The following is a 27,813-nucleotide window of genomic DNA, read 5'->3' on the forward strand; positions in this document are numbered from 1 at the left end:
AAAAACTCGTCGTGGTCGTCAGAAAACCCGACGAACCTGACTCTCAGTCGACCCCCTCTGTCACCCTCCGTCTCTATTAGGACTTGGTACCACGCGTCGTCCACGCATGACCTGAACTCCAATTCCATCGCCGTCGCCGAAGATGAAGACCACGGCCAGAGATACTGGGATCAGTCTCGAGTACTCTTGTGTTTTCTACCGGTGGTGATCGACTGATCGCAGGCAATTTTTGTTTGCAGAAAGGTTTATATGAAATTGGTGGAGATGAAAATGATGTGAAGGGTAGTTTGGTCTGATCAAGATGAAAATGTGTTTTGGCTTCCCCAACCCAGCTGTCCAATCCTTCAAGATTAAGGAGACAAGTAGAAATTGTAGTGCTATATACATGAGTATATGGTATATACATTCATTTAATTTGTGCTTGAAATCTAAAATGCACAACTAGATACATACATGAATATATGATGGGAACTTTGTGATACATAGCGGGCAAGTACCTAGTGAAATCTAAAATTCACAAGTAGAATACATTCAGTGAAAAACCGTGGCCATATCTACATATCTAGCTGAATGTCGTCATTCAAATACGAGGTCAATGTTCTTATTTTTTTATTAATTCATATCCTAAATTTCTTGATTTTTAGTTTGTAAGGTTTGAACCTGTAGAAAGGGGTTTAGGCCCTCTCATGGCATGGATGTATTATCGATCGCTAGCTTGACAATTTTAATCAACATACTGTATATGGTAATAACAAAAGGAACAGAATTGTTTAGTGGCGCAAGCAAAAATATTACATCCAATCACCTAATTAAACAGGAAAAACAAACAGGTTTCATATTTCTTTGAAGTTTGAACAAATGAACTTATCAACGATCTTCTATGATATCATATTCCTTCAAAACATTACATTGTTTGTTTACATGTTACACATAAACGTTCATATTACAATCAATCAACCCTTCAACGAGTATATTTTCCCTGTAAAGGGTTGGAACTTTGAGTCTTCTTTCTTTTTTTGCTTAGCCTGCTCTTTTGAAGCTTCCTGCTTTTCTATTTTCTTCGGAGCAGTAGTAGTATGGTCGGCAGCATTTGATCCGAAAACAAGCTTCCCCTGAGTATGGCGATTAGACCCTTGAGAGCTAGATCCTGTGGAAGATGGCTGCGCGTTAGTCTTGCCATTGTTGGCTGCCGCAACGAATGAGGAAGAAGAAACTTGAACTTGGGGAGTGGGCAAAGGTTTTCCATCCAAACGCCTTCCATCTCCGCTAAAAGGGCAGAATTTAGGCTCTTCGATCTGAACAGGTTCCGCCATTGCCGCCTTGTTTGTTGGAGGAGAGGCAACAGCAACAGGCTTTTCGGGTTCCACATAGTCGAGAGGAGGCAGAAAGTCGACCTCGCAGTCGGTCTCAATAATACTTATGGCTTTACGAGGCTTTGTTTCCACGATATTCACATAGTACTCCTTGCCATTATAAGGAAGCATAATAGTATCACCAACAGTGAAACATGTAAAATTCCTCAGTGTTTTCTCTAACACAGCCTTCGGATTTGTGATGTCCAAAAAGTCTTTGGTATGGGGTTGCAATTTAACGAATTTGCCCTTAGGTAGAGACACATTTTTGACCTGAACAACGTCTCCATCTTTCAGGTCCATGCGCTTCATCTTCCATGAAGGTATATAGATTTTGTCTTCTACAGCAGTGAACTCCAGAACCCCACAGTGAGACACCAGCTCTCTATCGGCAGCATTTGGGTTTCGTAGCTGGAAGAGCATAGGGTTACAGACGGGCTGAGACAAAAGGACTCCGAGGGCTGAGGGCGGCATAAAGATCTTATCGCCGGATTCGAGTAGTGCAGCTTGGTCTTCGTTCAAGAATCTTGTAGAAAAGCAGTGGTAGCTTCGATTAAGAGCTGGACAACGCTCCATGTCTATCTCCATCATCTGCCGACGTATAAAAGCCGCCGAATCCTCGATTAAAGAAGATAGGACCATCTCTTGTTAGCTTGCTTATGAATCTGTCGGAAAGATCGATGTTAAGTAGATTTGTTAGCGGAATGAATACTTGGCTTCGTGCTGCATGTATTTATAAGGGTGACAAAATTTTGGAAACCACTTCGTGTTAGGAAATATTGACAGTTTCGGAAAGGAATTCTATTTATTAATTTCCTTGTCCAACATGGAAACATAACCAGACTTTTACCTTTCCATGTTAGATTAGGATTGTTAGCTAGATTAGGAATCAGCCAGAAGATTATATGTTGCCTCTATTAATCAAGTTTTCTAACTAATGCTTACTATTCATTGGTCGGTCAGTACTTTCAAGCATGTCGATTAGATTGAACAAAAATTTAGCGCTTAACTTTTGCAAAGAATAATAGTCGAGCCTAATCCCTATGAAATCCCAAGCAACATGCTTCTGATCAGATTTTCGCTCTGCAAAGTTACCGGAAGCGGTCCTTGCAATAGTTCTAAAACTATAACAGGAAGTTGTTTTTCTATTTTCGACCAGAACTGTAAGAAAACTATTGAAGATGCTTTTATACTACATACTAGAGTAATTATAAGAGAAATTATCAGTAGGGTAATTTGTGAATGCTTTTATAAAACTAGAACTAAAAAAACATCCGGTTGGATTAGAGGACAAAGTCGTCATTTGATATCCGGATGATTGGATCATCCCCGCCACATGTAACTCTGTGGCTACTCCAAACTGAAATACCCGCCTCTCTCTCTCTCTCTCTCTCTCCCTCGATCAGAAATGACCACTCATATATATTGATTCAATCAGTAGGTTGCAACTGGTTGCAAATATTTGCCTCTGACTTCTTGTCGGAATTTGCGTACCCTCAAATGGGCTGCACCTCATTTGCCTAGAAATCTCAAATTTGTGGCGAGTTCGATTTCCGGGGACGACACTTCGGTTGCCTTTGATGTGTCATTTCCTAGTGACTATGAGGAGCTCCTCGAACAAGTCACTAAACCTGGTACTGTTATTCCATTTCTATTAATATTCTGATATTCCAATTATTAACTTTGAATGTAATGTAATTTGCTGCAAATGCAATTGATATTATAGGAACTTGGATTGATTTGATGGAAGGGTTTAAAGATTTTATAAAATTGTTAATTATTTCAGTTAGCTAGCTACTCTCTCTCTCTCTCTCTCTAGCTATTATTGAGTTAATTTCTAGTGTGCCTTCAATATCTAGTATCCAGCTATATGATGCTAAAATTTGTCTTGGATTTCTTGATAATTGATAGGCCAGTAAAGCAACTCAATTGGCTTTGAAGGATAACAAACAGTTGATGGTGAGTTAGTACTACCATCAAATAGCATCAGTTCCTTGATATCAACAACACATACAAAGATTTGACACTGAAAAATACACCCCTTTTCTCAGGAGATCGAGTTTCCTACTGCTGGACTTGACTCCGTACCAGGTTATTTCCCTTCCACCAGCTAAAAAAGATTTACAGTCTGTTACTATTGTGTTTCATGATATAGTTTCTTCTCATGACTCCATAATACACATTTCAGGGAACGGTGAAGGAGGAATAGAAATGACTGGAAGTATACAGCTCATTCGAGAATTTTGTAACATCTCAGTATCTCCAGATAAAGCCACGCGAACCAGAATAGTAAATTTCTCAAATTTTCGCCTTTCTGAACATAAATCATTTTGGTTTTGATTGATGGATCCCTTACTAAAAGATTGAATTGTAGAGTACATAGTACCCACGAAAATAAGATTAAATAGTTCAAAAGAAATTATATTTTGTTCTCAAATTTTCGCCTCTCTGAACATAAATCATTCTAGTGTTGAATGATGGATCCCTTATACTGAATGATGGAGTATTTAGTTTTACACCCATTTTTGACACATACTTTTAAAATAAACCCACATATTATTTAATTCTAATTTTATCTCAAATATTGTTAATAGAACTTATAAATTGTCTTTCGTTTTAACAAGAATTACATACATTGCAACTATTTAAATCTGATTAGTCAACTATAGTGAATTAAATGCTCTTTTAAATACCTAATTGTAGATTGCACATTGACTCATTATTATTATAGAAATTATGTTTGCAATTTTAATTTAAATTATCTATCTTAAAGGTAAAATTTTAAAGAGGAAACTTTAAAATTTGTAGGTTGTTATTTGCAACACTAATTTTTCTATATTCATTCATCCCTTTATAGCTTAACATAAAGGTAGAAGTTAACATTGTTAACCTGGTTAATAGGTACGAGACAACTTAGTTAATAGATATCTCTTTTAATTTCAACCTAAAGGTTAGGAGCATTTTCTTGACATATGAAAATTTTATATTGTACCTCTTATCGAGGAAAACATGCATATATATCATTTTAATGTACCTCATTATTAGATTTTGTAGTGTATATATATTACATATGCTTCTCCTTCAAAAAAAATATATTATACCTCTTACAGTTGATTTATGTTATAATAATCTAACATGAAGAAAACAAATATCATTCAAGAACAAAGATGTGTACGTCCCTCACAATAAGAATTTCTCATATAATCTTCGTTTTACTAGCTCGTATTGCTTAAAAACAAGAATTGTGTAAACCTTTACAAAATTAGATAGATTGATGGAAGAAGAACAGCAAAGAGATACAAAAAAAACATGCAAAATTGAATAGCCTAGTGATGAGTATATATATAGATTAAAGTTAGTAATATGAATTTAAAACAATGAAACAATTATGGACGAAATTCATTAATTTCATATTCAAATGGATGTAAAAACCTAAAAGTAAGGAAATAATTTAATATAACTTTTTATGTATCATAAGGGTAGATCAGACATTTATAAAATGAATAAATATTGATAATAAAAGATTTTGGGTATAGATTGAAAGAAAAATTGGGTGTGGATGTATTTTAAAGAGAGAGCTTCAATATTGGGCTTATATCTAATTTTCTCCTGAAAGATTGAATTATAGAGTACATACTACATAGTACCCAAGAAAATAAGATTAAATAGTTGAAAATTATCGCTATCAATTCTTGATTTTTTTCCTGGCTATCTTTTCCTCGCAACCCGAAAACACATGTGATCATAGATTAAAAGTTGAGCCCTCATTTATTTGAGCTTTTGTTAATCTAAAAAGTTTCTCATTTTATGACCAATAAATAAACTTCACAATTTCTTTTAAAGGGTACTGTTCATCTGAATTGCGGTCAAAGGTTTCGCAGGGTAGTTGGTTTAAACATATAATCTTTGATCCCAAAGGTGTTGGTCTGTCTTGTTGAATCATATGTTTGCAGGCATTGTCATAGTGCATTGGGGTAATTGATTATAGACCTAATAATCAACACCCTTTTTAATCTAAACTCACTCTTAAAACTCTTTCAGTTAGGTTAAATAAGAAATAAAAAAATTATTTGCTATAAGAAATAAAACTTGTTCTTGATGAAAATTACTTTCTTTGTTACTGGTACAAATACATTTGGTATGTTTCTGAATTGCTTAATTGTAGCTTCAATTTAATATCCTATCACTTTATATTAATCCATTCATATTGAAATCCCTTCATTTTTGAAATTCCTTGTCACCTCTAAATCTCTTACCAAAGTACTTATTTAGAGTATGTATTTTTGTTATTCTATGTTTTCAGTGTGTGTCTGTGTTTGCTAAATCTGAAGAACCTATGTAACAGTAAAAAACATAATCTTTATTGTTCAGTGGAGTACGTGATTCTATGAAATATGTATGTTTTTTCTTAAGTATGCTAAATATGTGAGAGGATTCATATGGTTACTTGTGTATTGGTTGAGATTTGTAGGTTTTATAATTCTGTTGAGTACGTGGGTTTCACAATTTGGTTTGGATTTGTGTATGTAGAGTATATGTGGTTTTGTTGTGCATCTAAAGTTGAGGTAAGAACAAAGGCGGACCTAAGGCACGGCAAACCCAGCAGCCGCTGGGCAAACAAAAATTGGGGGAGAGCTAATATTTTTTTTCCCGCTGGGCAGAAAAATTAGACAAACCAATCAAAACCATGTTTTATTAGGACTTATGAGTGTTATGATGAAAGGAAGTCAAACATCACATAGTCTGTTCCTATTTTCAATTTGGCTCATCTTCTCAACTCAACTAATCTCTACTATACCTCCTAGGTCCATTGTTCTTGTCAATCTAGAATTCTCTCATTTTCAAATAGGGTGCAAACACTCCAATCCAGCCCCTCAATCTTTTTTTATGGTAGTAATCAATCTTGTTTCAATTGTATTTTTTATATATGAATGATATGATATTTCTGTTGTTGTAATTTACCTTACATAATTTGGTTGTTTTAAACTTATGTTTGCGAGATATTTTTAGGCTGGTAGATTGGAATTGCAATAAGGTTTTAGGTTTTAGCTAAAGCCAATTTGTAGCATGTAGGTTATACGTGTGTTGGAAATTTGGACTAAAACTATAGATATATGAGAATATGTGAGAATGATAATGTAGACGATATTGACTCAGAGATCGTCATTTTGAGTCTACTAGAGATTGTATAGCACAATTTAGATAAAGTGTTTTATGTAATAGTTCTTATTGACCCTTTTGGGTTGTAATTCTTATATATTTTTTGAATTCTCGAATAACATTTTGAAAATTTGTATTTTCCGTTATCAAAAGTTTTAACAATTCTGAATAAATTTGTTTTTCTGCTCACCTAGTTTTTGGACATTAGATCCGCCACTGGGTAAGAAGTTTTATTCTATAGAGCATTAAAATCTACTTAGTAGGTAACAAGATTTGCATTTATGTAACAAATATACGTAAAGTGAATAATTGTTTAGTAGGTAGTGAGATCTGCATCTATAGTGTTGGAATTGGGCAATTATAGGGATTTCATTATATTCTTTAAATTGTAGTGTGTATGGTTGTTTTGGTTTATAATAGGTGCTTTTCAATATGCTGAATATGTGGGAGAATGAAAAATATATTTCAAGTATATGCAAAAATATTTGATAACATAAAGTAATATGGGGCTAAATAGACGTCAAGAGATGGATAAACAAAAACTAAGACAAAATTTAAGGCTCATTATGACAAATTCAAATATTTAAATTTTCTTAAATAAGAAAAAAAATCAAAATTCATTCAATCATACATATGTTTCACTCTTGTATATACTATAATTTCTTTAAATTAATGTTAATCCCAGATTTTCTCAAATTTCTCCAAAATGAAATTGCAATTTTCATTTATGATAGATATAATTAAATGTTAACTAAATTAGAAAATTGGTCATAGCTAATTTTAAGGAGGAGTTTCAATTTCTCAACTTAAAGGGTAAAAAACTGAAACCATTCTAAATGAAAAATATTTGTTACAAAAATATTAGGTTAAAATAAGTAATTTGGGTTTAGATTGAAAAAACATTTGGGTGTGGGTTTAGATTTAAGTGGGGGCTTCAAAATTGAGTTTATATATAATTATCTCTAGTGGGCATTTTACTGTTCTGTGATATTTGACTTACAGCTACTCTCTTCGTTTTTTTTTTTTACCTTATTTTACTTTCTAGTTTAGCATCTAATGATGTATATTAATCTTTGTACGAAAGCAATGAAGTTGAGTTTGCAAGGAAATCAGCATTCGAAGGAGCATCCTTCAAGTTGGACTATCTGACTAAGCCATCATTTTTTGAAGATTTTGGTTTTACTGAGAAAGTGAAAATGACAGACCGTGTGAAGCCAGAAGATTATGGTGTGTATGGTGTGTTAGTGTTGTTACAAATTCTGATTATCTTTCACCTATTACTCTTAAAATAAAGTTCATTTATGTTGTTCATGATCCATGCAACAGTTTTTCTTCTCTTGAGGCCTGCAATGTCATGCTTTGTTCCTTTTGCCTTTGATCTTCTTTTTTCCTTTTGTTCTCATTTTCTTCCCTTCTCTTGTATGGTCACGCCTAATAGCATACCTGCACGGCTCTCGAATATTTTCCTAAAAATGTTCTATTCTCATTTTTCTATGACTAATCTGGTTCATATCATTTTACAGTCACCACCAGTTTTCAAGAACTAATCAAAACTAAGAGACTAAGGGGGGGTGTATTCAACTAGGATTTCAAATGATTCTGATTGATTTATTATAATCAATGGATTATGAAAATCCATAGATTATTTCAACTCCACATAGATTCGGCTAGATTTCATTGTATTGTATTTACCAGATTTGTCTTGATTTACTTGGACTTCACAAGTGCATGTATGATTTCTATATTATTATTAAATAATAAAATATAGAACATGGAGAATTAATAAGTTGGTTTTCTTTTTTAACAAATTACAAAATAATAATGTAATTTACAAAGTAATAAAAATATAAAAACAACCAAATATTATATAGTGAAAATTGCAAAGACAATTAGAAAAGTACATTAAGATGCTGCATACTCATCCATTTCGACCTCATTGTCATCATAGTCTTCATGATTCCTCTAATTCGCATTGTCCTCATTATTTTCATTCGCATTGCCTTCAATATCATTGTTATATTCTTGATTTTCATTATCACCATTCCGTAGTCTATCTTCCCACATAACTTCAGCAATATTAAGTCTCCAAGCATTAGCCTATGCTCTTTGTTATAGTTAACTTTGAGAAAGTAGTTCAAGATTCTCGTCTTCCATATCAAGTTCTTCATCATTTTCTATTTCAGGAGAAAATTCATCGGAACGACGTTCTTTATTACAACTATTAGTACAAGTATAAAAACAACCATCATTTCTTTTTTGCCTACAAAAATTATACAAAATCACAAGAAAAACCCATAAAATTGATTTGAGCAATTTAAATAAAACACATGATTAAGAACATAAAAATTTTCGATCTTATTGAGAGAGAGAGAGAATACATCAAAATCTCATGTCTAGATGCTTGATTTCTAACAAGCATGATATAGTGTAAAAATACTTCAAAATCCAACAAAATCAATTAATAAATGAAATCATTCAAAATCAATCGATTTTTGAATACCACCAGAATTCATAGGAGTTTTTGAAATCTTAATTGAATACCTTGAGATTTCAATGGATTGTTTAAAATCTTAATTGAATACCACAAGATTTCAAAAGATTCTTCAAATACAAGAAAATCCTATAGAATCCTAGTTGAATACACCCCCCTAAATGTACGTTCATTTCCTACAGAATTCATTTCCCACAAATCATTTATCAGTTTGTGATATCTGTCTTTGATTTTACATAAATGCTTGTGGTCGAAGAGCTGTACAGAGAAGCTATTCTGAACACTTCCAGAAAGCTAATTATTTTTAATGGAGAACTTGACCGAATAACACTACGCCAAATTTACACTCGCGCGACGGAGATGATATTCTTCATTGCCTAACTATATTAGGGCGACGGATAACGGGACTCGTCGCAAGAACGAAACATGTGGTCGCCTAAATACTTTCGGGCGACAACTTTTATAATCCGTCGCTTCAATTTAATACTTCGGCGACGACCTTTGTATATGGTCGCCTTAATATATTCGGGCGACAAAATTTGGCAATATCCGTCACCTAAGTTTCTAAATATCTAGGCAGCCAGCTGCTCTTCAAGACGGCAGAATTCTGTGGTGCAAAATACAGAAAACCTACTGCAGCTGCGATATACTGTTCATGGAGTGAAAAAAATTAATTTTTGGGATTGAAAGCTTGTTCTTCTCCTTTGCCATTGATTTGTAGGGAGGTTAGTATAAACTTCATCACTTCATTCATTCTTGGTGTCCTATATAATGCTAGATTGAGGTTGAAGTTTGAATTTAATTGGAAATTAGAGTATATTGGTTGTTTGGGTAAGAGTTTAGATTGTGATTTTGTGTTAGTTTTAGTGTTAAATTTCTTAGTTTGTGTTAGAATTAGTGTTTTGTTGCTCAATATGTATTGGATCTTGAGGATTTAAGACATTAATATGTTCAAGTTTGGCCTATTTGATTTGAAAACTCTAAATTAATTTAGTGTTTAAATAACTTAAGGGACCTTAAATTGCTTATGTGATTTGTGTTAGATTTAGTGTTAGATTAAATTAAAGTAATCTAATGTGCTTATGTGATTTGTGTTTGATTTAGTGTTAGATTAATTTAGTGGTTTATTTAGTTTTTTAACTTCAAATTTAGTGTTTGAATAAAGTAAGGGGCCTTAATGTCCTCATGTGATTTGTGTTAAACTAAGTGCAAGATTAAATTAAAGTAATCTAATGTGCTCATGAGATTTAATTAGTGTTGATTTGTGTGTTAATATGCTCATTTGCGCTTGTTTTTTAATTTCATTATTTTGTATGTGTTTATCATCCGGATTAGCATTTGTGAGAGTGAATCCACCCCCACAATAATGCACCGGTTTGCATTTAGCTTAGAATTTCCGTTCGAGAATTAATTGTACGGCATTTGATTCTTGAATTGTCCCATTTTTGGACAGTTTGGGAGAACATAACTTTGTTGAGCGACCTTGCACTTCATGTGATTTCATTTTTAGTTTTGGATATTGATTTCGACAGGATCTCCCTATATTGTTCCTCAAGTGCAAACTAGGTTTAGATATTTGTGCACTTGGGGAACTATAGGGAGATGCTGCCGAAATTTTTCCAAAACCGAAATTGAAACTCATGAAAGCAAGAAGCTTAACAAAGGAAGTGTTCTCCTAAATGGGATAGGACCCTAACCGAAGGCATAAGGCGAAGAAGAGCAATAAGAATAAGTATATTACGTGCATGTATTGTATATTTTTACTAACTTAATGAACATTTACTATTTATGTAGGCAAGAATATGGATAAGAGTTGGATGCAGTACAGTCATGTTGATCCAATATACCTTATCGAGATTTATCAATTCGTGAACTGGGTCAGAGATACAGCAGATGGGAAGACTTGGCACTATTGTCCATGCAACCGTTGTCGTAACAGTCGAGATCCGGTCACGATTGAAGTCATGTATTCACACTTATCTCATCACGGTATGTGGCCTAATTATACAGTATGGGACAAACACGGTGAAGTAACAAATTAATCGAGAATTGACGAGCTTCGAAGACAATTGCTGGAGCAAAGGGCATCTTCTAGCAGTGGTGCCGATTCTTCCATGGATCCCATTATGGACATTCTACATGATCGTTTTCCTTATCATGATGGATACGAGTCGGGTTTGGGTGAAGACAATAGTGATAATGCCGGCCCTACTTTCGATGATGTCGTAGATGATGACTACCAGAAGTATGACAAACTTTTAGTAGAAGCACAGACCCCGTTGTATCCTGGGAGCACAGAGACTGTTTTAGGTGCTGTCTTAAATGCAATGAAAATGAAAGTGGAAAATGGGTGGTCGGATAAAAGTATTCACGACCTTTGTAATTACATTAGAGACTTGCTTCCTCCTGAACACAACTATCCTCTTGATTTTGGAAAGATGAAAAATATTGTTAGGGACATCGGTCTGGGTTATGAGACTATTGATGCTTGTGAGTATAATTGTGTGTTGTTTTATAAAAGGTATGCAACTGATATTGAGTGTCCCATATGCCACACTTCAAGATGGATTCCACGTGAAGGTAGGAATAACAGCAAGATTTCTAGGAAAGTCCTCTGTTACTTCCCCTTGACTCCCAGGTTGAAACGCTTGTACATGTCGCCACACATTGCAAAGAAAATGCGGTGGCATGGCGAGAGAGAACCAGATGGTGATTGGTTGAAATACCATCTAGACAGGGAGGCATGGCAAGATTTCGACAAAAAATTTCCTGAATTTGCCAACGATGTGAGAAACGTGTGGCTCGGACTAGCAACTGATGGTTTCAACCTTTTGGAACAATGGGAACTCTACATAGCACCTGGCCTATTGTTTTAATGTCGTATAATTTGCCTCCATCAATGTGTATGAAAAAGGAATTTAATATGCTGACTCTGTTGATCCCAGGCCCGAAGTCACCAGGAAAGTGTCTCAGTGTAATCATGGAGCCATTGATCGACGAGCTTCTAAAATTTTGGGAAACTGGAGTTTGTACTTTTGATCGGCATGCACAATCTACTTTCATGATGAGAGCAGCAGTGTTGTGGACCAACAGTGACTTTCCAGGTTTAGGGATGTTGGCAGGCTCATCTACTAGTGGGTATAAGGCGTGTCCTGTTTGTTTGGATGATGTTTCCGTAAAACATGAATTTGGGAGGATGACATATGAGGGTCACCGCAGATGGCTACCACACGACCATTGTTGGCGGTCCAATGGTCAGGCATTTAATGAGGAGTGTGAGTTTAGGCCAAGACCCCTTTCTTTGTCTGGTGAGGAAATTCTTGCAAAAATCAACAGTCACGAGTACCTTACCCTTAGCTTGCACGACAAGTTCAAGGTCCCATATAATCCGGATAACAGAGTATGCTGGACTAATAAGTGCATGTTTTCGAGGCTGCCTTATTGGAAATTTATTAGAGTGAGATATGCTTTTGATGTCATGCACATTGAAAGGAACGTATTTGACAACATCATTGGAACCACTCTCAGTATTGCAGGAAGTCTAAAGACGGTCCAAAAGCTCGTGCGGCTTTAAAAAAAAGGGGTGTGCGGCAAAGTCAGTGGGAAAGGAGCAATGGACAACTTCCTTATCTAGGGATTTGTTTGTTGACTTTGGGTGTATATGGTTTCTCGTAGTGTATCAATATTCCTGTGTATAGTGTATCAATATTAATTTATCTGGAAAATTTGATGACATTGTTCTTGGGTTCGAATCCCTCAAAGATTACACTGTCAGTTTACAACTCTTGTAACTGATTTTGTAATCTTTAATCCAATTGAAATTGTATTCTGTATCTAAGTAAAATTAGTGTATGGTACTAGGTTTATGTTTAAATGTTAACTATTTTGGTTGATATATGTTTGGTTGCTGAGTTTGATTGGAGTGGCAAATTCTCGTTCAATTCTGTAATAAGGAAACTGCACATTTGAGTTTCATGTCATATATCGGTAAATAAAAGGAAGTAGAAGTATGCAATGATATTTTGAAACTCCATTGTTTGATGTGTTCATAAACAAAAGTGGTTACTGTTATTTAAGCTTACCCATGAATATAGTGGTTACTGTTATTGGTTACAGATTGTTATGTGATTAGTAGAAAGCTCATTTGTCGATGTTATGTGTGCATAGTATGCTCATTAACTGTTATGTGTAGGAGTTGCGGTTCAGAAACATCGTACTGTGATTAGTAACAAGACGTCACAAATTGTAAAGTCCATTGGAGGACTCATCAAGCTTGAGTGGTCAGATTTCCACACCGGACCTCACACGAATCATAATCATAGCATCCTAGTCCGTGACATTGGCACCGTTGTCAAGACGCATGTGCCAATGCTAGCCTCCACATTCTATGAGCTCCAACCTGACCATCACAAGGACGCTGTTAAGCATTATTTACAGGTTAATGTGTTTGATTTTTTGATTTTATAAATTTTTCTGTGTTAATGAAATTAAGGTCATAATGTGCAATTTTTTGGTGTGTTTGGCAGAACTACTACGATATACCAGCAAGTGACGAACATATGTGGAATTGGATTGACGAAAAATCCAATTCGAGGTACAGCGATTGGAAATACAAGTGTCACAAACATTGGCAGAAACATTTGGAGACACACGGGGACGCTGTTCCGCTTGAATTCCTACACCGTCCGGAGCAGTGGAACTACTTGGTCCACAAAGAATTCCGGGAGAGAGACAAAATGATAAGCTATCTATTGGTGATTGGTTATACATACATTTTTTAATTCAATTTATAATTAGAGCTGTTCTAACTCATATATATCTATATTTTCTGTTTTTTGTTTTTTTTGAGATTGTAAGCGTCCGGAACAAGGAGAACCGAACCAAAAACCATGAGCCGATCAACCACTGCTGTGGGTCAAAACCGCTCAGTTTTAGGGCAGAGGAGTACCTAATGCAGGGACATCCGGCCCCGCGCGTTCGTGCTGCAGTGGACGCTTACCTACCAAGCAAGCACGGGAGGGAAAAAGCGGTGAGTATTTTAATGGCAACACTTGTGTTTGGCAAAACTACTACGATATACCAGCAAGTGACGAACATATGTGGAATTGGATTGACGAAAAATCCAATTCGAGGTACAGCGATTGGAAATACAAGTGTCACAAACATTGGCAGAAACATTTGGAGACACACGGGGACGCTGTTCCGCTTGAATTCCTACACCGTCCGGAGCAGTGGAACTACTTGGTCCACAAAGAATTCCGGGAGAGAGACAAAATGGTAAGCTATCTATTGGTGATTGGTTATACATACATTTTTTAATTTAATGTATAATTAGAGCTGTTCTAACTCATATATATCTATATTTTCTGTTTTTTGTTTTTTTTTGAGATTGTAAGCGTCCAGAACAAGGAGAACCGAACCAAAAACCCTGAGCTGATCAACCACTACTGTGGGTCAAAACCGCTCAGTTTTAGGGCAGAGGAGTACCTAATGCAGGGACATCCGGTCCCGCGCGCTCGTGCTGCAGTGGACGCTTACCTACCAAGCAAGCACGGGAGGGAAAAAGCGGTGAGTATTTTAATGGCAACACTTGTGTTATTGTTTGATGAATTTTTGGTTCCTTGCTGGTTAAGCTTTTATTCTTTGCTTGCTTAAGAGTCTGTTTTTAGGAGACAAAAAAACTTAGACCAATAGAATACTGTGTTGCTTGCTGGTTTGCTTGAACATGAGTCTATTAATAGCAAACTAATAAGATACATCTTCTGCATATTAACCTCTGAGTCTATAAATATAAAATATCTTCATATTTTTAACCCCTTCTGCATTTTTACCTTGGTGTTGCAATTTCTGTTGGAAGCAAAATTTGAAGAGGAAGCTTGATGACATAATTGAAGAAGGAGAGTCAGACCCGGGTACTGTACACCAATTCACATTTGAGGAAGAATGTGATCTACTCGAAGACACCTGGGGACAACGAAAAGGAACAACAGTTAGAGGTAACTGCTCATCTTATCTCTGATGCTATTGGACACACACTAATATATAGAATGACAATGAGTGTGTACATGTTACAAAACCTGCTGTTGGAATTTGTAATCTAAATTATCAGCTTTCTCTACAAAACAAATTTGTACATGTTACAAAAATCTACTCCAACTATATTAGTGCATACAGAAACAATAGTTCACTGAAATGCATACAACTCTTTTGCGTCTTTAATGAGTCACCAACAGCATTATTAGTTATATGATTAGCTCTACTTTGTTTGGTATGAGTCAAAGTGTTGATCCGCTGATAAAGCCTGACAACCTCATGCAAACTGTGAACACACGGCTAAATATAGCATAATCACTCTGAAGCAACTTGTAGCTAGGAACATATGTGCCAATACCAAACAAGCCTATCAATACTACATTCCTGACATGAAAAGCGTTTCTTGTTTGTCCCATCAAGACACTTTCTTCTTCATTTGCTTTTGAGTTGTGTAGTTAATTCCCTCATTCATATTCGCTAACAGCAACTAAAGAATCACGAAAACTTGCAGCCTTGCTTTTTTGTTTTGGTTCGAATGGATGTAATTTAAATGATCACCTATATCTAAGAAGGTGAAGGAAGCCTTGACATATGATTTCAATCCTCTTTGTCACTTCATATTGTTATATTGCAGGCATGGGAGGAGGGGTCAAACGGGCGGCAAAGAGACGAGGAGGAGCACGGACCATCCTCATTCACGAAGCCGAGGAGAGAAGCCGGAAGTTAGAGGAGAGAGCCCGGCAGGCCGAGGAGAGCGCACAGCAGGCTAAGGAGGCAGCAGCCCGAGCTGAAGAGGAAGTCAAGCAGGCTAAGGAGGCAGTTGCCCGAGCTGAAGAGGAAGTCAAAAAGTCCAGGGAGGAAAATGAAGCCACGCAAAAGCGTCTTGAAGCGATGGAGGCATTCCAACGGGAATATATGGCTGCACGACCCGGTAGTACTTGAGGTAGTTCACTAGCACTAATATTAGGGGAATGATGATGATGTTGCTTGAAGGAAATTAAGTGCGGTATGGCACTCTTTTGTTATCAATTTTTTTGTGCTTCAAACAGCAAATTTCTTCTATAAACAACATTTGAAAGTTGATGTGTTTTTGTGGAATGGTTTTCAGTTGTGTTATGCAGGTTTAGCAAGTGAAATGGTGTTCAATAGCTTTTTTTTCTTTTAAATCAGATTCAGGCGACGAAAGCAAAGAATCCGTCGCTTCAATATTAACTAGAAACAACGGAAGCCAAATTACGGCAACCACTACTTCGTCGCTATAAAACTGAAGTGACAAAACTATTTAGTCAAGAACCCATCGCTTGAATTCGGGCCACCAACATAACTGTCCGTCGCTTCAGAATATGCCGTCGCTTCAAAACATAAAGGTCCATCGCTTAATTCTTAGGGGACGCATCTTATCTTCGTCGCCTGAATATATTGAAGTGACCACTTTTGAATAACTTGTCGCCTCAATGTTCTAGCCACGGTAATGAGGCGACCGCATTAAAACGACCACTTTCCCGGCGACCAGCTCGTGATTCAGGCCACCATTTCCCTCCGTCACCCGAGTGTGTTTCTGGCGTAGTGTAAGATCTGGGTGTATCCTTTGTTAACTCATGTCCCTTCAGTCTAATACACATGGTTATTTGCTCAACTATGGCTATTTCTTAACATTTATATTGCTAGCCATCGCCACAATAATAGATAGAACTGGAAGGTTCAAATATGTTTTGCTGCTGCATGAATTCAGTTTCTTTTGCATTATCTTCAAACAGTAAGCTAATAACCTCATTGGTGACATATGACAGTTTTTCTTGATAGAAAAAGATTATTCATCTTTCTTCTACCCAAAGCTAGCGGCTCTATTGAAGACCCTGTTTCCAAGTATGGAGACTGTATACTACATCCACAATTTTAAAGGCCGCAATGGAGGGATACTGTTCAGGTTCAAAAACAACTTCTGATAATGTTGTCCTCGGTGATATTTAAGAACCAATTAAGATTTAAGAGTCATCTTTTGTTCTTGCTTTTATCAGCACCAATGTTTTAAAAAACGAAGGCGTACCCCAAGGCGTTTTCTTGAGAGCTTTGAGCCTTAGAACTTGGGACGCATAAGGTGTAAGCCTTATGTTATAAAAAAAATTAGTAGTTTAATGTGTAAATATATAATTATACACATACAAAAAGAACAAATATACATAAGAACTTACTAATTTATTGCATTTAGATGTAATGAAATTCATAATCCAAACGTTTTAGATAGTTTTTCTCAAATTAAACATATTATATAAATAAATATAAAAAGATACTTAAAAAGATTATTTTCTAAGGCGTAGTAAAATGCGTAAAAAACGTAACATAAGGCGTAAAAGGCGAGCCTCGGTGTCCAGACCGAAAAACAGAGACGTTATGTAAGTAGCTTTAAGCATTTTAAGCTTTAGGCGAGCCTTGAGACGAGTTTTTTAAAACATTGATCAGCCTGTAATGGCTTTATTATTCCGCATTTTAGGTGCTAACCAGGTCCGTGGAAAGTGTTCAGAAAAGTGAGGAATAGATACATTTGTTTGCATCAGCAGGAAGCCATGCCATCTCTCAAGGAAGTTGCCTTGGAAATTCTTCCATCGGCTTAACTTTTTGTCACACTTTATACATTTTGTTGTGCTCTGATGAGCATAACATACTAGTTCATCCATTACGTATATCTTTAGCCTTCAACATCCTAGAATGCACTTTTTTCGTTTCAATAGAATGCCAGCAATATCATGTCGATCAAAGATAGCCTAATATATGATAGCAATGAGCAATGTGTGTGTATATCCTCATTTTCTTTTCTACTATTCCTTTTTGAGAATTTATTATGTTGGCTGGCATTTAGAACGATCACCTCCATCAGGAGTTCTCCTCCAACATCTAACACGATGTTGAAGGCTTGGGGTTCCTGGAGTTATCCAAAGTATACAAACTCTTGAATCTGTAGCTGTCAGATCAATCAACCTAGAAACAATTTGCAATATATCAATCTAGTTTTCTTGCTAATGAAGAAAGACAAAAGAGGAATGAGATACTAATAGCATCCATGCATGTCGGTCGACCTTAGTCACTCTCACCCATCAAGTATCTCAACGAGGTCGGTACACGTTATCCCCTTCGTTCAGTTCCAACAAAGTCCCCGCGTTTCTGAAAGTCCGGTCTTCTGTTCCCACTTCGCACACAACTAGATATCTTTCAGTCTCACAATACCTAACAGTCAATCACCATTCTCTCCATTTCTCCTACCTCTCTTTTCAGTATCCATTCCCTCTCTCTTAACTCTTAACTCTTAAGCTTCCTCTTCCTCCTTTCTTCTTCTCCATTCTTCCACTCCGTTCTCTCTCTCTCTCTCTCTCTCTCTCTCTCTCTCTATGTATATATATATATATATATATATATATATATATATTCCCAAGCCTTTGTTGGTTGTTACAGACAAACCCAGCTCTGCAAACATGGCAAATGAGATATGGATCGTTCCCTTCTTTGGTCAGGGCCATTTGTTCCCTTTAATGGAGCTTTGCAAGCACTTAGCTTCCAGAAACTTCAAAGCCGTTTTAGTTATCTCTTCCAAACTCTCCTCCTCCGTACCCTCATCTCTCCGTCAACACCCGCTCGTCGAAGTCGCTGAGATTTCTGAAGCACCACCACCGTCTGATTCGTCGTTTCCGTCGCAGGACCCGAGTTCTCAGCCGTTTCACCACCCCCACGGGCCCCACGGTCAGATGGCAGTCGGGCTTGAGAAGCTCTTCTCTACCCGAATCGAGAGTCCGGATTCGGTACGACCCCTTTGTGCGGTTCTTGACAATATGATGAGCTGGACTGCCGAGGTTTTTCAGAAGTTTGAGGTTCCGGCGGTCAGCTTCTTCACCTCCGGCGCTTGCTCTGCCGCCATGGAGTATGCCATGTGGAAGGCCCACCCGTTAGATCTCAAACCGGGGGAGACCCGTTTACTACCCGGGTTACCCGAAGAGATGGCTGTGACGGTCTCGGATATTAAACGAGAGTCTCGTCATCCGCCGTTCCCCATGGGTGGAGGCGGCCCTTCTGGAAGCCCGGGAGCCGGTTTCCCTACTCATGGGCTGCCACCGCCATTCGGTGGTCGTGGAGGCCCGGGAGACGGTTTTCCTGCTCATGGGCCGCAACCGCCAATGGGTGGACCCGGAGGCCCTGGCCCACGAAAGATGGGTCCGCCAAAGCCCGGAGACCAACCGCGTTGGTTAGACGAGATCGAGCAGTCTATTGGAGTGATGATCAACACGTGTGACGAGTTGGAGCATCCGTTTATCGAATACGTCTCTAAAAAGATCGAAAAACCCGTTTGGGGAGTGGGTCCGCTTTTGCCGGAACAATATTGGAAGTCTGCCGGTTCGATTCTTCACGATCGAGAAGTTCGAACCAATCGAAAATCAAACTTCACAGAAGACGAGGTGAATGAGTGGCTGAATACAAAGCCGCATGGATCGGTGCTATACGTTTCATTCGGAAGCGAGGTTGGTCCCACCAAGGAGGAGTATGCAATACTAGCTGAGGCACTAGAAGAGTCAACTCGACCATTCATATGGGTTGTCCAAGCCACAGCAGGAAGACCACCAGGCCCTCCTCCCGGCCAACCTGGTTCAGAACCGGAGCAGGGTTATTTTCCACACGGGCTAGATGTCCGCGTCGGAAACCGAGGGTTGATCATACACGGCTGGGCTCCACAGTTGTTGATTCTAAGTCATCCATCCACCGGAGGATTCTTATCGCACTGTGGGTGGAATTCTACTGTGGAAGCAATTGGTCGGGGAGTTCCATTCTTGGCATGGCCAATTAGAGGGGACCAACACGCGGACGCTAAATTGGTGGCGAGCTATCTCAAAGTTGGGTACCTTATTTGTGAGGATTTATCAGAGACAATAAAGAAGGAGGACATAACAAGTGGAATTGAGAAGCTACTAAGTGATGGAGACATGAAGCAAAGAGCTGTGAGGCTTAGTGCCAAGTTTGAGCATGGCTTCCCAACAAGTTCTGTGGCTGCTTTAGATGCCTTCGGAGACTTCCTTAGACATGCAAAAAAGGCACCTTCTCATTGATATTGGGTATTGTGTGCATGCTGATTAGAAGAGTTTATGTCTGACTTCTCTTTCTTTACATTATCATACAATAATCACTAAAGATTATGGGTCAAGACATTAATTTTCGTTACATTTTTTTGTGTGATCTAGTTGTATTTGAGAATTTCAATATAATTTATACTTTCTGTTCGAATGATGCCAACGCAATACATAGCATGACATATTTCTCTAAATTAAACTCTCACTTTCATCACCCAACGAAAATTCTCATTTTCATCCTGCCAATTACTGGTTGGAAGCCATTACAATAAAAATTCGTGACATATGACATGACATATGTCTGACGGAAATTGATCACAGAGATAGTATACAACCTTGAAATTGATAGTCTTGGAATCAAATCCATCAATGTCTCTACTGAAGAATGGTATTATTGAACAAAATAAGTAAATCTCAACAGATATTGCTATAGAATGTAAAATATGTCGAGCATTTTAAACAGCTCGTTATGCTATTTATACCAGCAATCAGCAAATCTTTCAGTTACGTAGCTAACAGTCCAAACCACTTTTTCTTCTTCATTCAATTCTTCTTGCACTACGCTATCTATATATTCCAGAAAGTTCAACACAAACCAAACTCTGCAAATATGGTAGATGAGATTTTGGTCATTCCTTTTTTCGGTCTGGGCCATCTCTTCCCTTTATTGGAGCTCTGCAAACACTTGTAATCCAGAAACATGAAAGCCCTCTTTGTCATCTCTTCCAGATTCTCCTCCAGCGTACCCTCATCCCTGTTGGAAAATGGTTGGAAAAACCATTTAAAACCAAATTTTAATTGATTAATTAAATTAAGTTAAACTTATAATTAATCAAAGATGAACATAGATTTGAGTTCTCCATAATGAGGGCTACAAGATCATATGTTTGTTTGTGTAATTTGGTTTGTGGGTGAATAAGAAATTATCACTCAAAGATGGCTACTTAGAATGAGGGAATGGTATTTGTCCCACATTGGAAAAGAGAAGTGTTGAAAAGACTTTATATAGAATCCACTGTAGAGATTAGTTCGGATCACTGTGGGGAGTTCCCCAAGTCCATTCCTATGATAAAAACCAGTGATACCCATGAAGAATGAGGTTAAGTTAAAACTTTTAATAATTCTTATGCGTCGAGAAATCGAGCAGAGTAATGCGGGTTACTCTTAATTAAGAGATCACATATGCAAGAGAGAAGTGGGGCCGCTTCTAGGGGAGTTAATGAGGGCATAACTCTTATCAAACTACTTGCAGAACCAGGCGTGTGTTCCATGGCCAAAATGGGCACAAAAATGAGAACCGAAGTGTACCAGGGAGACTCCTGTGTAAAGTATGTTATCATTTACACAAATGACGAATAGTTCAAAGACATCGCGTCTACTATTTAGTTAGTAAAGTAAGCATACTTTTATAAGGGAAGGTTCAAAGGGTCAAACCTACCTATCCTATGCAGGTTTCAACCGTAGAAATCTATCACCAATTTTTATCGAGTCTTTGGTGGCCAATTTCATTCATGTGGGGAATTGTTGGAAAATGGTTGGAAAAACCATTTAAAACCAAATTTTAATTGATTAATTAAATTAAGTTAAACTTATAATTAATCAAAGATGAACATAGATTTGAGTTCTCCATAATGAGGGCTACAAGATCATATGTTTGTTTGTGTAATTTGGTTTGTGGGTGAATAAGAAATTGTCACTCAAAGATGGCTACTTAGAATGAGGGAATGGTATTTGTCCCACATTGGAAAAGAGAAGTGTTGAAAAGACTTTATATAGAATCCATTGTGTATGGATTGTAAAGTGTGTAAGCCCCCTTATACCCTCTCGCGCACGCGCAGGGGAGGGTGCAAATCCTAGGTCACAAGGGAAACTCGTGTATGCCCGTGCGACCTGCGGACACGAATGCAACACCGAATTGAGGGTCGGAACGCAGATTCTTTTTGCATTTCCGAAAATTCGGGTTTGACTTTTCAAATTCTTCTCTTGACTGTTCAAATTCTTCTTTTGTAACAACTGAGTTATTGTGTGTTATGGAGAATTATAACAGAATTGAAATCAATATTTGTAACATATGTAACTCATATATGTTATGATTTTTTGATTTCTATAACAGCCATGTTATTAATTGCTGATTGCAAATCCTCACAGTATAAATAGCCACCATCCTTTCATTGTAAAATCACCCATTCGAAACACATTTCTCTCCCACTCTCAAAGTTCTTAGTTCTTCTCTGGTGATAGATAGAGGTACCTTTCGAGTTCGTTGAGGGTTCTAGTTAGTAGTGCAACTTTCTAGAATTGTTTAGTTGTTATATCCTGGGAGACAAGCGTCAAGCATCCTTGCACCGGTAGAGGAGGCGTAAACGTCTTAAGGACAGTGTGGTATCACACACGTCTCGACTAGTTCATCCATCACAAATCGTTCGGTATTTTTGTTGAATTTCTTTCGTGTTCTTCATTTCTGATTTATAATTATTTATAATTCAGCTTATTAAATTATATATGCAATATATCACTGATATTTACAACAATCCCTCCGTCAATACCCACTTGTCGAAATCAATGAAATATCAGAAGCACCGCCGAGCCGAGTTCTCAGCCGCGTCACTGTAAATAAAATGGAGCGATATTGCAAATATATAAATAGTAAATTAAATTCTGAAATAAATTTAAATAAGAAAATAAATATGCGGGAACAAAAATTTAGCATTACAAAAATTAGAAACGATAACTCAATCAATACCAAACGAATAGAAGGAAAAGTCGAGTCGTGTATGATACCACATTGTCCTTAAGACAATTACGCCGCCTCTACTGATGCAAGAACTCAATGACGCTAGTCACCCAGAATACAACGACTTGCAAATCCTTGAAGCTGCACTACTACAAGAATATCAGCGAACTAGAATGAACCTTTTCTTTCACCAAGAATAAATTTGTGAGAGAGATGATTGTTAGAAATATGTTCTCTGATTGAATCTATTTCCAATTGTGTTTTCGAATAAAAGAATATGTCGTTATTTATAGAGAGAAACTTGGATCACTAAATGAATTCTCATGAATTCAGAAATGAATTTCTTATCATAAGTTATAGCGGTTACAAAATGAATTTTCGTATGTTACGACCGTTACAGACGTTACGTAATGAATTTTCAAATGTTACGACCGTTACCTCAATGAATTTCATTTCATCTGTTACGACTGTTATACAATGAATTTGACAGTTACAGAATTCAATCTCATTAAATCTGTCATTACAAATTTAATCGTATTGAATCTGACGTTATAAAATCAAAGTGATTAAGTCGTCACACATTCCGGAATTCAAATGGTTTTCACGTTTACAGTGACAATTTCTTATTCACACTATAACCAATTTAACCAGATAAATATACATTTTGTAGCTCGTAATACCAGAGAATAAAAGTTCATATTTATTAATACAAATATAAGTGTGTCCACTCAAATTCTTTTAATTAAATTGGTTTAGAATGAATAGTGAAATTCACTAATTTTTCAACAGTCACCACCACCATGAACACCACAGACAGATAGCGCTCGGGCTCAAGAAACTCCTCTCGACCCGGAAGCATGACCCGAAATCAGTTTCTTCACTTATGATGCTTGCTTTGCCGCCATGGAGTATGCCACGTGGAAGGGCGGGCTGCTAGATGTCAAAGATGGTGAGACCCGATTACTACCCGAGTTGCCTGAAGAAATGGCTATTACGGTTTCGTATCTTAAGCAACAAAGATTTGCTATTGTATTACCACCATTGACTAAGTTTGGGCCGGAAAAACATCACTTGACGAATCCCAGTGATGAACCACTGTGGGTAGAAGCAATCAAGCCGTGTGTCGGAGTCATGATCAACACGTGTGATGAGGTGGAGCATCCGTTTATCGAATACGTCTCCAATAAGCTTAGGAAACCAGTTTGGGGAGTGGGCCCGTTCTTGCCAGATATATATTGGAAATCGGCCGGAACGATCATTCACGACCACAAAGTCTGAATCTATCAAAAATCGAACATTGCGGAAAATGAGGTAAAGAAGTGGATAGATATGAAACCAATTGGATCAATGTTATATATCTCCTTTGGGATGGTGGTAAGTCCCACCATAGAAGAATATGAGATATTGGCCGAGGCGTTGGAAGCATCAACCCGACCATTTGTATGGGTAGTTCGAGTCAATGCATGCCTCTCATTGGGTCTTCCGGGCCGGCTACAACTCGATTCAAGACCCGAAAAGGCCTATTTTCCACACGAGCTTCAGGTCTTCCGGGCCGGCTACAACTCGATTCAAGACCCGAAAAGGCCTATTTTCCACACGAACTTGAAGCTCGTGTTGGAAATAGTGGCTTGATTGTAGACGATAAAGGAGGAGGATATAACAAGAGGAATTGAGAAGCTAATGAGTGATGAAGAGATGAAGCAATGGGCTATGAAGCTTCGTACTAAGTTTGAGCATGGCTTTCCAACAAGTTCAGTTGCAGCTTTATATGCCTTTGGGGACTTCATTAGACATAAAGGCAAACCAAATTCAGTTCATTGACCTTGTTCTCACAATCTTGTATGGTCATATCCGTAGTACTCCGACATGCCTCTTTTCTTATTCCCTGCATTGTAATTCTTCTTATAATATTGATCTCTATTCACAAATCACAATCTCTGCATGTATTTACTGTGGTGCTAAGGAAGACTAGAAGAGTTTGTCATGCATAACTGTTAACACCTCCCCCTGAACAGGGTAATTCCCGACCAAATCTCCTCTGATTCCGATTGTCGAACCGGTGACCGGTAACCGGTAACCTGGTAATGCCAAGAGTCATAATTGCTAGCGAGGTAGCAACACCTCCGATCTGAACCTCGCTATTGACGCCATCCAAGGTGGCATAGGTGAATAATAAATGCATCTTGCACTAGACCACCTTCCCATATTAAAGGAAGAACCCAGCACATCTCCAAATGCGTCTATAAAAGGTCAACGTAGACCACTAGAAAATGATCCGGCCGAGCCGGCAGTGATTACACTTGTACAAAGGCAAAAAAACAAAAAGATAAAGTTACGACTGCCCTCCCCCAGTAGCACCCTAACTTGGTCCCGCGGCCACGACCTATCCTAAATGGCATCTTTTGCGGGATTGGCCTTGCAGGAGGATTTAACCGTTTCGGCGCGGGACTACTCACGCCAGCCTTCTTCGTAGAAGAGGCTGATCGTCGCGCAAGCGGTTGTCCATGCCCGCGGACTATCCCGGGATTCCTATCTGGCGATAGCTGTGGTAGAGGGTTTAGCCTCACGGCCCGCGACACCGGCTTAGGTGTCCGATGCCCCGGCGAGGAAGCCCCGACGAGTGGCAACGACAGGGCTTTCAGGAGCGACGCTTGCATGCGCTGGGGCACCGGCCGAGAATCTGGCAACCCCGAGATGTCTTAGGCCCTCCTTCTCTTCTCATCCTCCGCCAGTTAGTTGTATTTACCGACGTCCACAAATACGAGATTTACCCCGGTGTCATACATCTCATTTTGCCCGGCAATAACCCCCAAATCAAAGGCTTCGTTCTCTTGCTCCTCAGCCTCCTCAACTTCAACTCTTCCACGCGCTCCTTCTCAAGAGCCTACAGCCTAAGGGAAAGGTTATCCTCCTTTTCCATCAGCTTTGCCTTCAGCTTCTTGGCCCAGTTAATGTCCCACTCTTCCTTCCACTTCTTCTTGCTCGATTGTGGCCATTGAGTTCTTTCGCTTGTCATTCTCCTCCCTTAGCTCCTTCAACTCCTCATCCTTGGCCGCCTCCTCTTCCTCCAGCTGTACCGCTTTTTGAGTCACTCTGGTTAGCGAGCTTTGGCTTTTCTCTAGGTCGGCGTTCAATTCTTTGATCGTGCCGCTCAGCTAGACGAATTGAATTGTATGAACAGCTCGTTGGTTCTCAAGCTTGGTTACTTTAGCTAACAGCGACTCGTTGGCCGCCATGTAATCGCTTGATACTAGGCCTCAATGAAATCTCGGGTGTCATGCACCTCGGCCGTCACATGCACACGACTGTTAAAAATCCAATAAAAATGGATTTACACCCGAAAGGCAAAAGAAAGATTTCACTTACTCGAACCAATCTTTTCTCCGCCTCGTGGAAGTTCTGCTATGCCCAGCCATTCGCTTCAAATGGAGCGCCAACTCACCAGCCTCGGCCAACTCCGCCATGACTCCGGCCCAGACCTCGCCACTTGAGGATATCACCCTCTTAGCCTTTCGGTTCGGCTCCTCCTCTGATGTCAGTCCTCAGTCATTTGTCCAATGACCCTTTCAGAGTGTCCCCGGACCGTGTTATCGGCCACACCTCCTCCGGCCTCACCACTACCTCTGCAGGCACCTTGGGCACGGCCAACGGGTCAACCGGCTACTCCAGCACCTCCATAGCCCTTAGAACCTCCTCCCTCGATCCGATCATCACCTCTGGCACCACTTGTTGAATTACATAGCCGTCGTCGGGCCGCTTCATCGACACGGACACGGACCTGGACACGCCTGGACACGCAAACTCATTTTTGGACATGGATCCGACACGCGCGTGTCTTCCATGGACACGCAAATAACTAGGACACGCTCTCTCTCTCTCTCTCTCTCTCTCTCTCTCTCTTCTTCTTCTTCTTCTTCTTCTTCTCCTTCTCTACAGAACCAAATGATGGGGGCGCAACGGAGGCCGGCGTCGTTGTTGGGGTCGAGGGGGCGGTGGGGATTGAGGGTGAGGGGGCTTTGGAGGGGGTTGGTAGAGATGGTGGAGTTGAAGGAGAGCTTAGAGGGGACTTTGGCTTTGGTGGGTTGGCGGGGGCGATGGCAGAGAGGGAGAGGTGGGAGAAAGAGGAGGCTTGGCTAGGCGGAGCTGCATCTTAGAATATCCTGCATCCCTAAATAAAATAAAAAAGGATTGAGATCAAAAGCCAAAAATAGAAGAAGAAAATGAAAATAAAAAAATTAAGAAACCCGAAAGAAGAATCCATCTCTAAAAGACTGAGAGCAGAGACTAGAGGCGCGACCCTTGATCAAAGAGATCCACAGTGTTCGAGAAATCAAGAGCAAAGATGAAAAGGAATGAGAGAGGCCGAGGATCTGGTGTAAGGTTAGGAGTTAGCTAGGACTCTAGTGTGGTAAGGTCTAGTTTTTTTTTTATACAAGGAAAGAAATTACAAACTGAATCCCCTAGGGCATCTAGAATTAACAAGATCAATAGCAAGGGCATTAGAAGCCTGAAAAGGCACTTGATCAACCCATGATCTCGCATGCAATGTGTGACCGAGATTCGCAACAGCATCGGCGACGAAATTAGCTTCTCTATGAACATATTTGAAACTAATTTCCCTAAAATCTTTCACAATAATTTGTATATCCTCTATGAGCTTCCAAATCCTCCAAGGGGGGAGAATGATCTCATTGATAGCGTCCACCACCATCTTTGAGTCACCTTCAACTTCAATCTTCGAGAGATTCTTTGACTTCGCAATAGCCAAGCCCATTTCTAAGAGCCGTAGCCTCTGCAACCGGCACTGAAGTACATCCAACGTGGCAAGTAGCAGCAAACACTGGTATGCCATCATGATTCTGAATGACACAACCAGAAGCTGTAGATTTGTTTTTCACAGAACCATCGAAGTTTAGTTTGAAAAAAGGTTGAACC

At 38.6% G+C, this 27,813-nt stretch overlaps 3 protein-coding genes and 1 pseudogene across 3 annotated transcripts; 3 read left to right on the forward strand and 1 right to left on the reverse strand.

Moving 5' to 3' along the window:
- Positions 1 to 953: 953 nt before the first annotated feature.
- On the reverse strand, positions 954 to 1,898 carry LOC126794832 (uncharacterized). Its single transcript, XM_050521616.1, has one exon. The coding sequence runs from the start codon at positions 1,824 to 1,826 to the stop codon at positions 954 to 956; it is 873 nt and encodes a 290-aa protein (XP_050377573.1). The 5' UTR covers positions 1,827 to 1,898.
- A 768-nt stretch (positions 1,899 to 2,666) lies between these two features.
- LOC126795563 (uncharacterized) lies at positions 2,667 to 17,648 on the forward strand. Its single transcript, XM_050522377.1, is given in 11 exon segments — positions 2,667 to 2,690; positions 2,794 to 2,973; positions 3,264 to 3,311; positions 3,404 to 3,443; positions 3,541 to 3,641; positions 6,741 to 6,749; positions 7,592 to 7,741; positions 9,214 to 9,328; positions 16,606 to 16,617; positions 16,846 to 16,963; positions 17,528 to 17,648. Coding segments are annotated over 11 exon segments (918 nt in total).
- A 616-nt stretch (positions 17,649 to 18,264) lies between these two features.
- Positions 18,265 to 20,298, forward strand: LOC126794820 (UDP-glucose flavonoid 3-O-glucosyltransferase 7-like). Its single transcript, XM_050521599.1, has one exon. It carries the CDS (start codon positions 18,420 to 18,422, stop codon positions 20,121 to 20,123), a length of 1,704 nt encoding a protein of 567 aa, XP_050377556.1. The 5' UTR covers positions 18,265 to 18,419; the 3' UTR covers positions 20,124 to 20,298.
- Positions 20,299 to 20,754: 456 nt separating this feature from the next.
- Positions 20,755 to 24,510, forward strand: LOC126795565 (UDP-glucose flavonoid 3-O-glucosyltransferase 7-like; annotated as a pseudogene).
- Positions 24,511 to 27,813: the final 3,303 nt, after the last annotated feature.

This window comes from Argentina anserina, chromosome 5, assembly GCF_933775445.1.
Source record: "Argentina anserina chromosome 5, drPotAnse1.1, whole genome shotgun sequence".
Classification (NCBI taxonomy): Eukaryota; Viridiplantae; Streptophyta; class Magnoliopsida; order Rosales; family Rosaceae; genus Argentina; species Argentina anserina.

What these genes read in the sequence shown, in the direction of transcription:
- LOC126794832 (XM_050521616.1), bottom strand. Translation starts at nt 1,826, where the DNA reads ATGCCGCCCTCAGCCCTCGGAGTCCTTTTGTCTCAGCCCGTCTGTAAC.
- LOC126794820 (XM_050521599.1), top strand. Translation starts at nt 18,420, where the DNA reads ATGTATATATATATATATATATATATATATATATATATTCCCAAGCCT.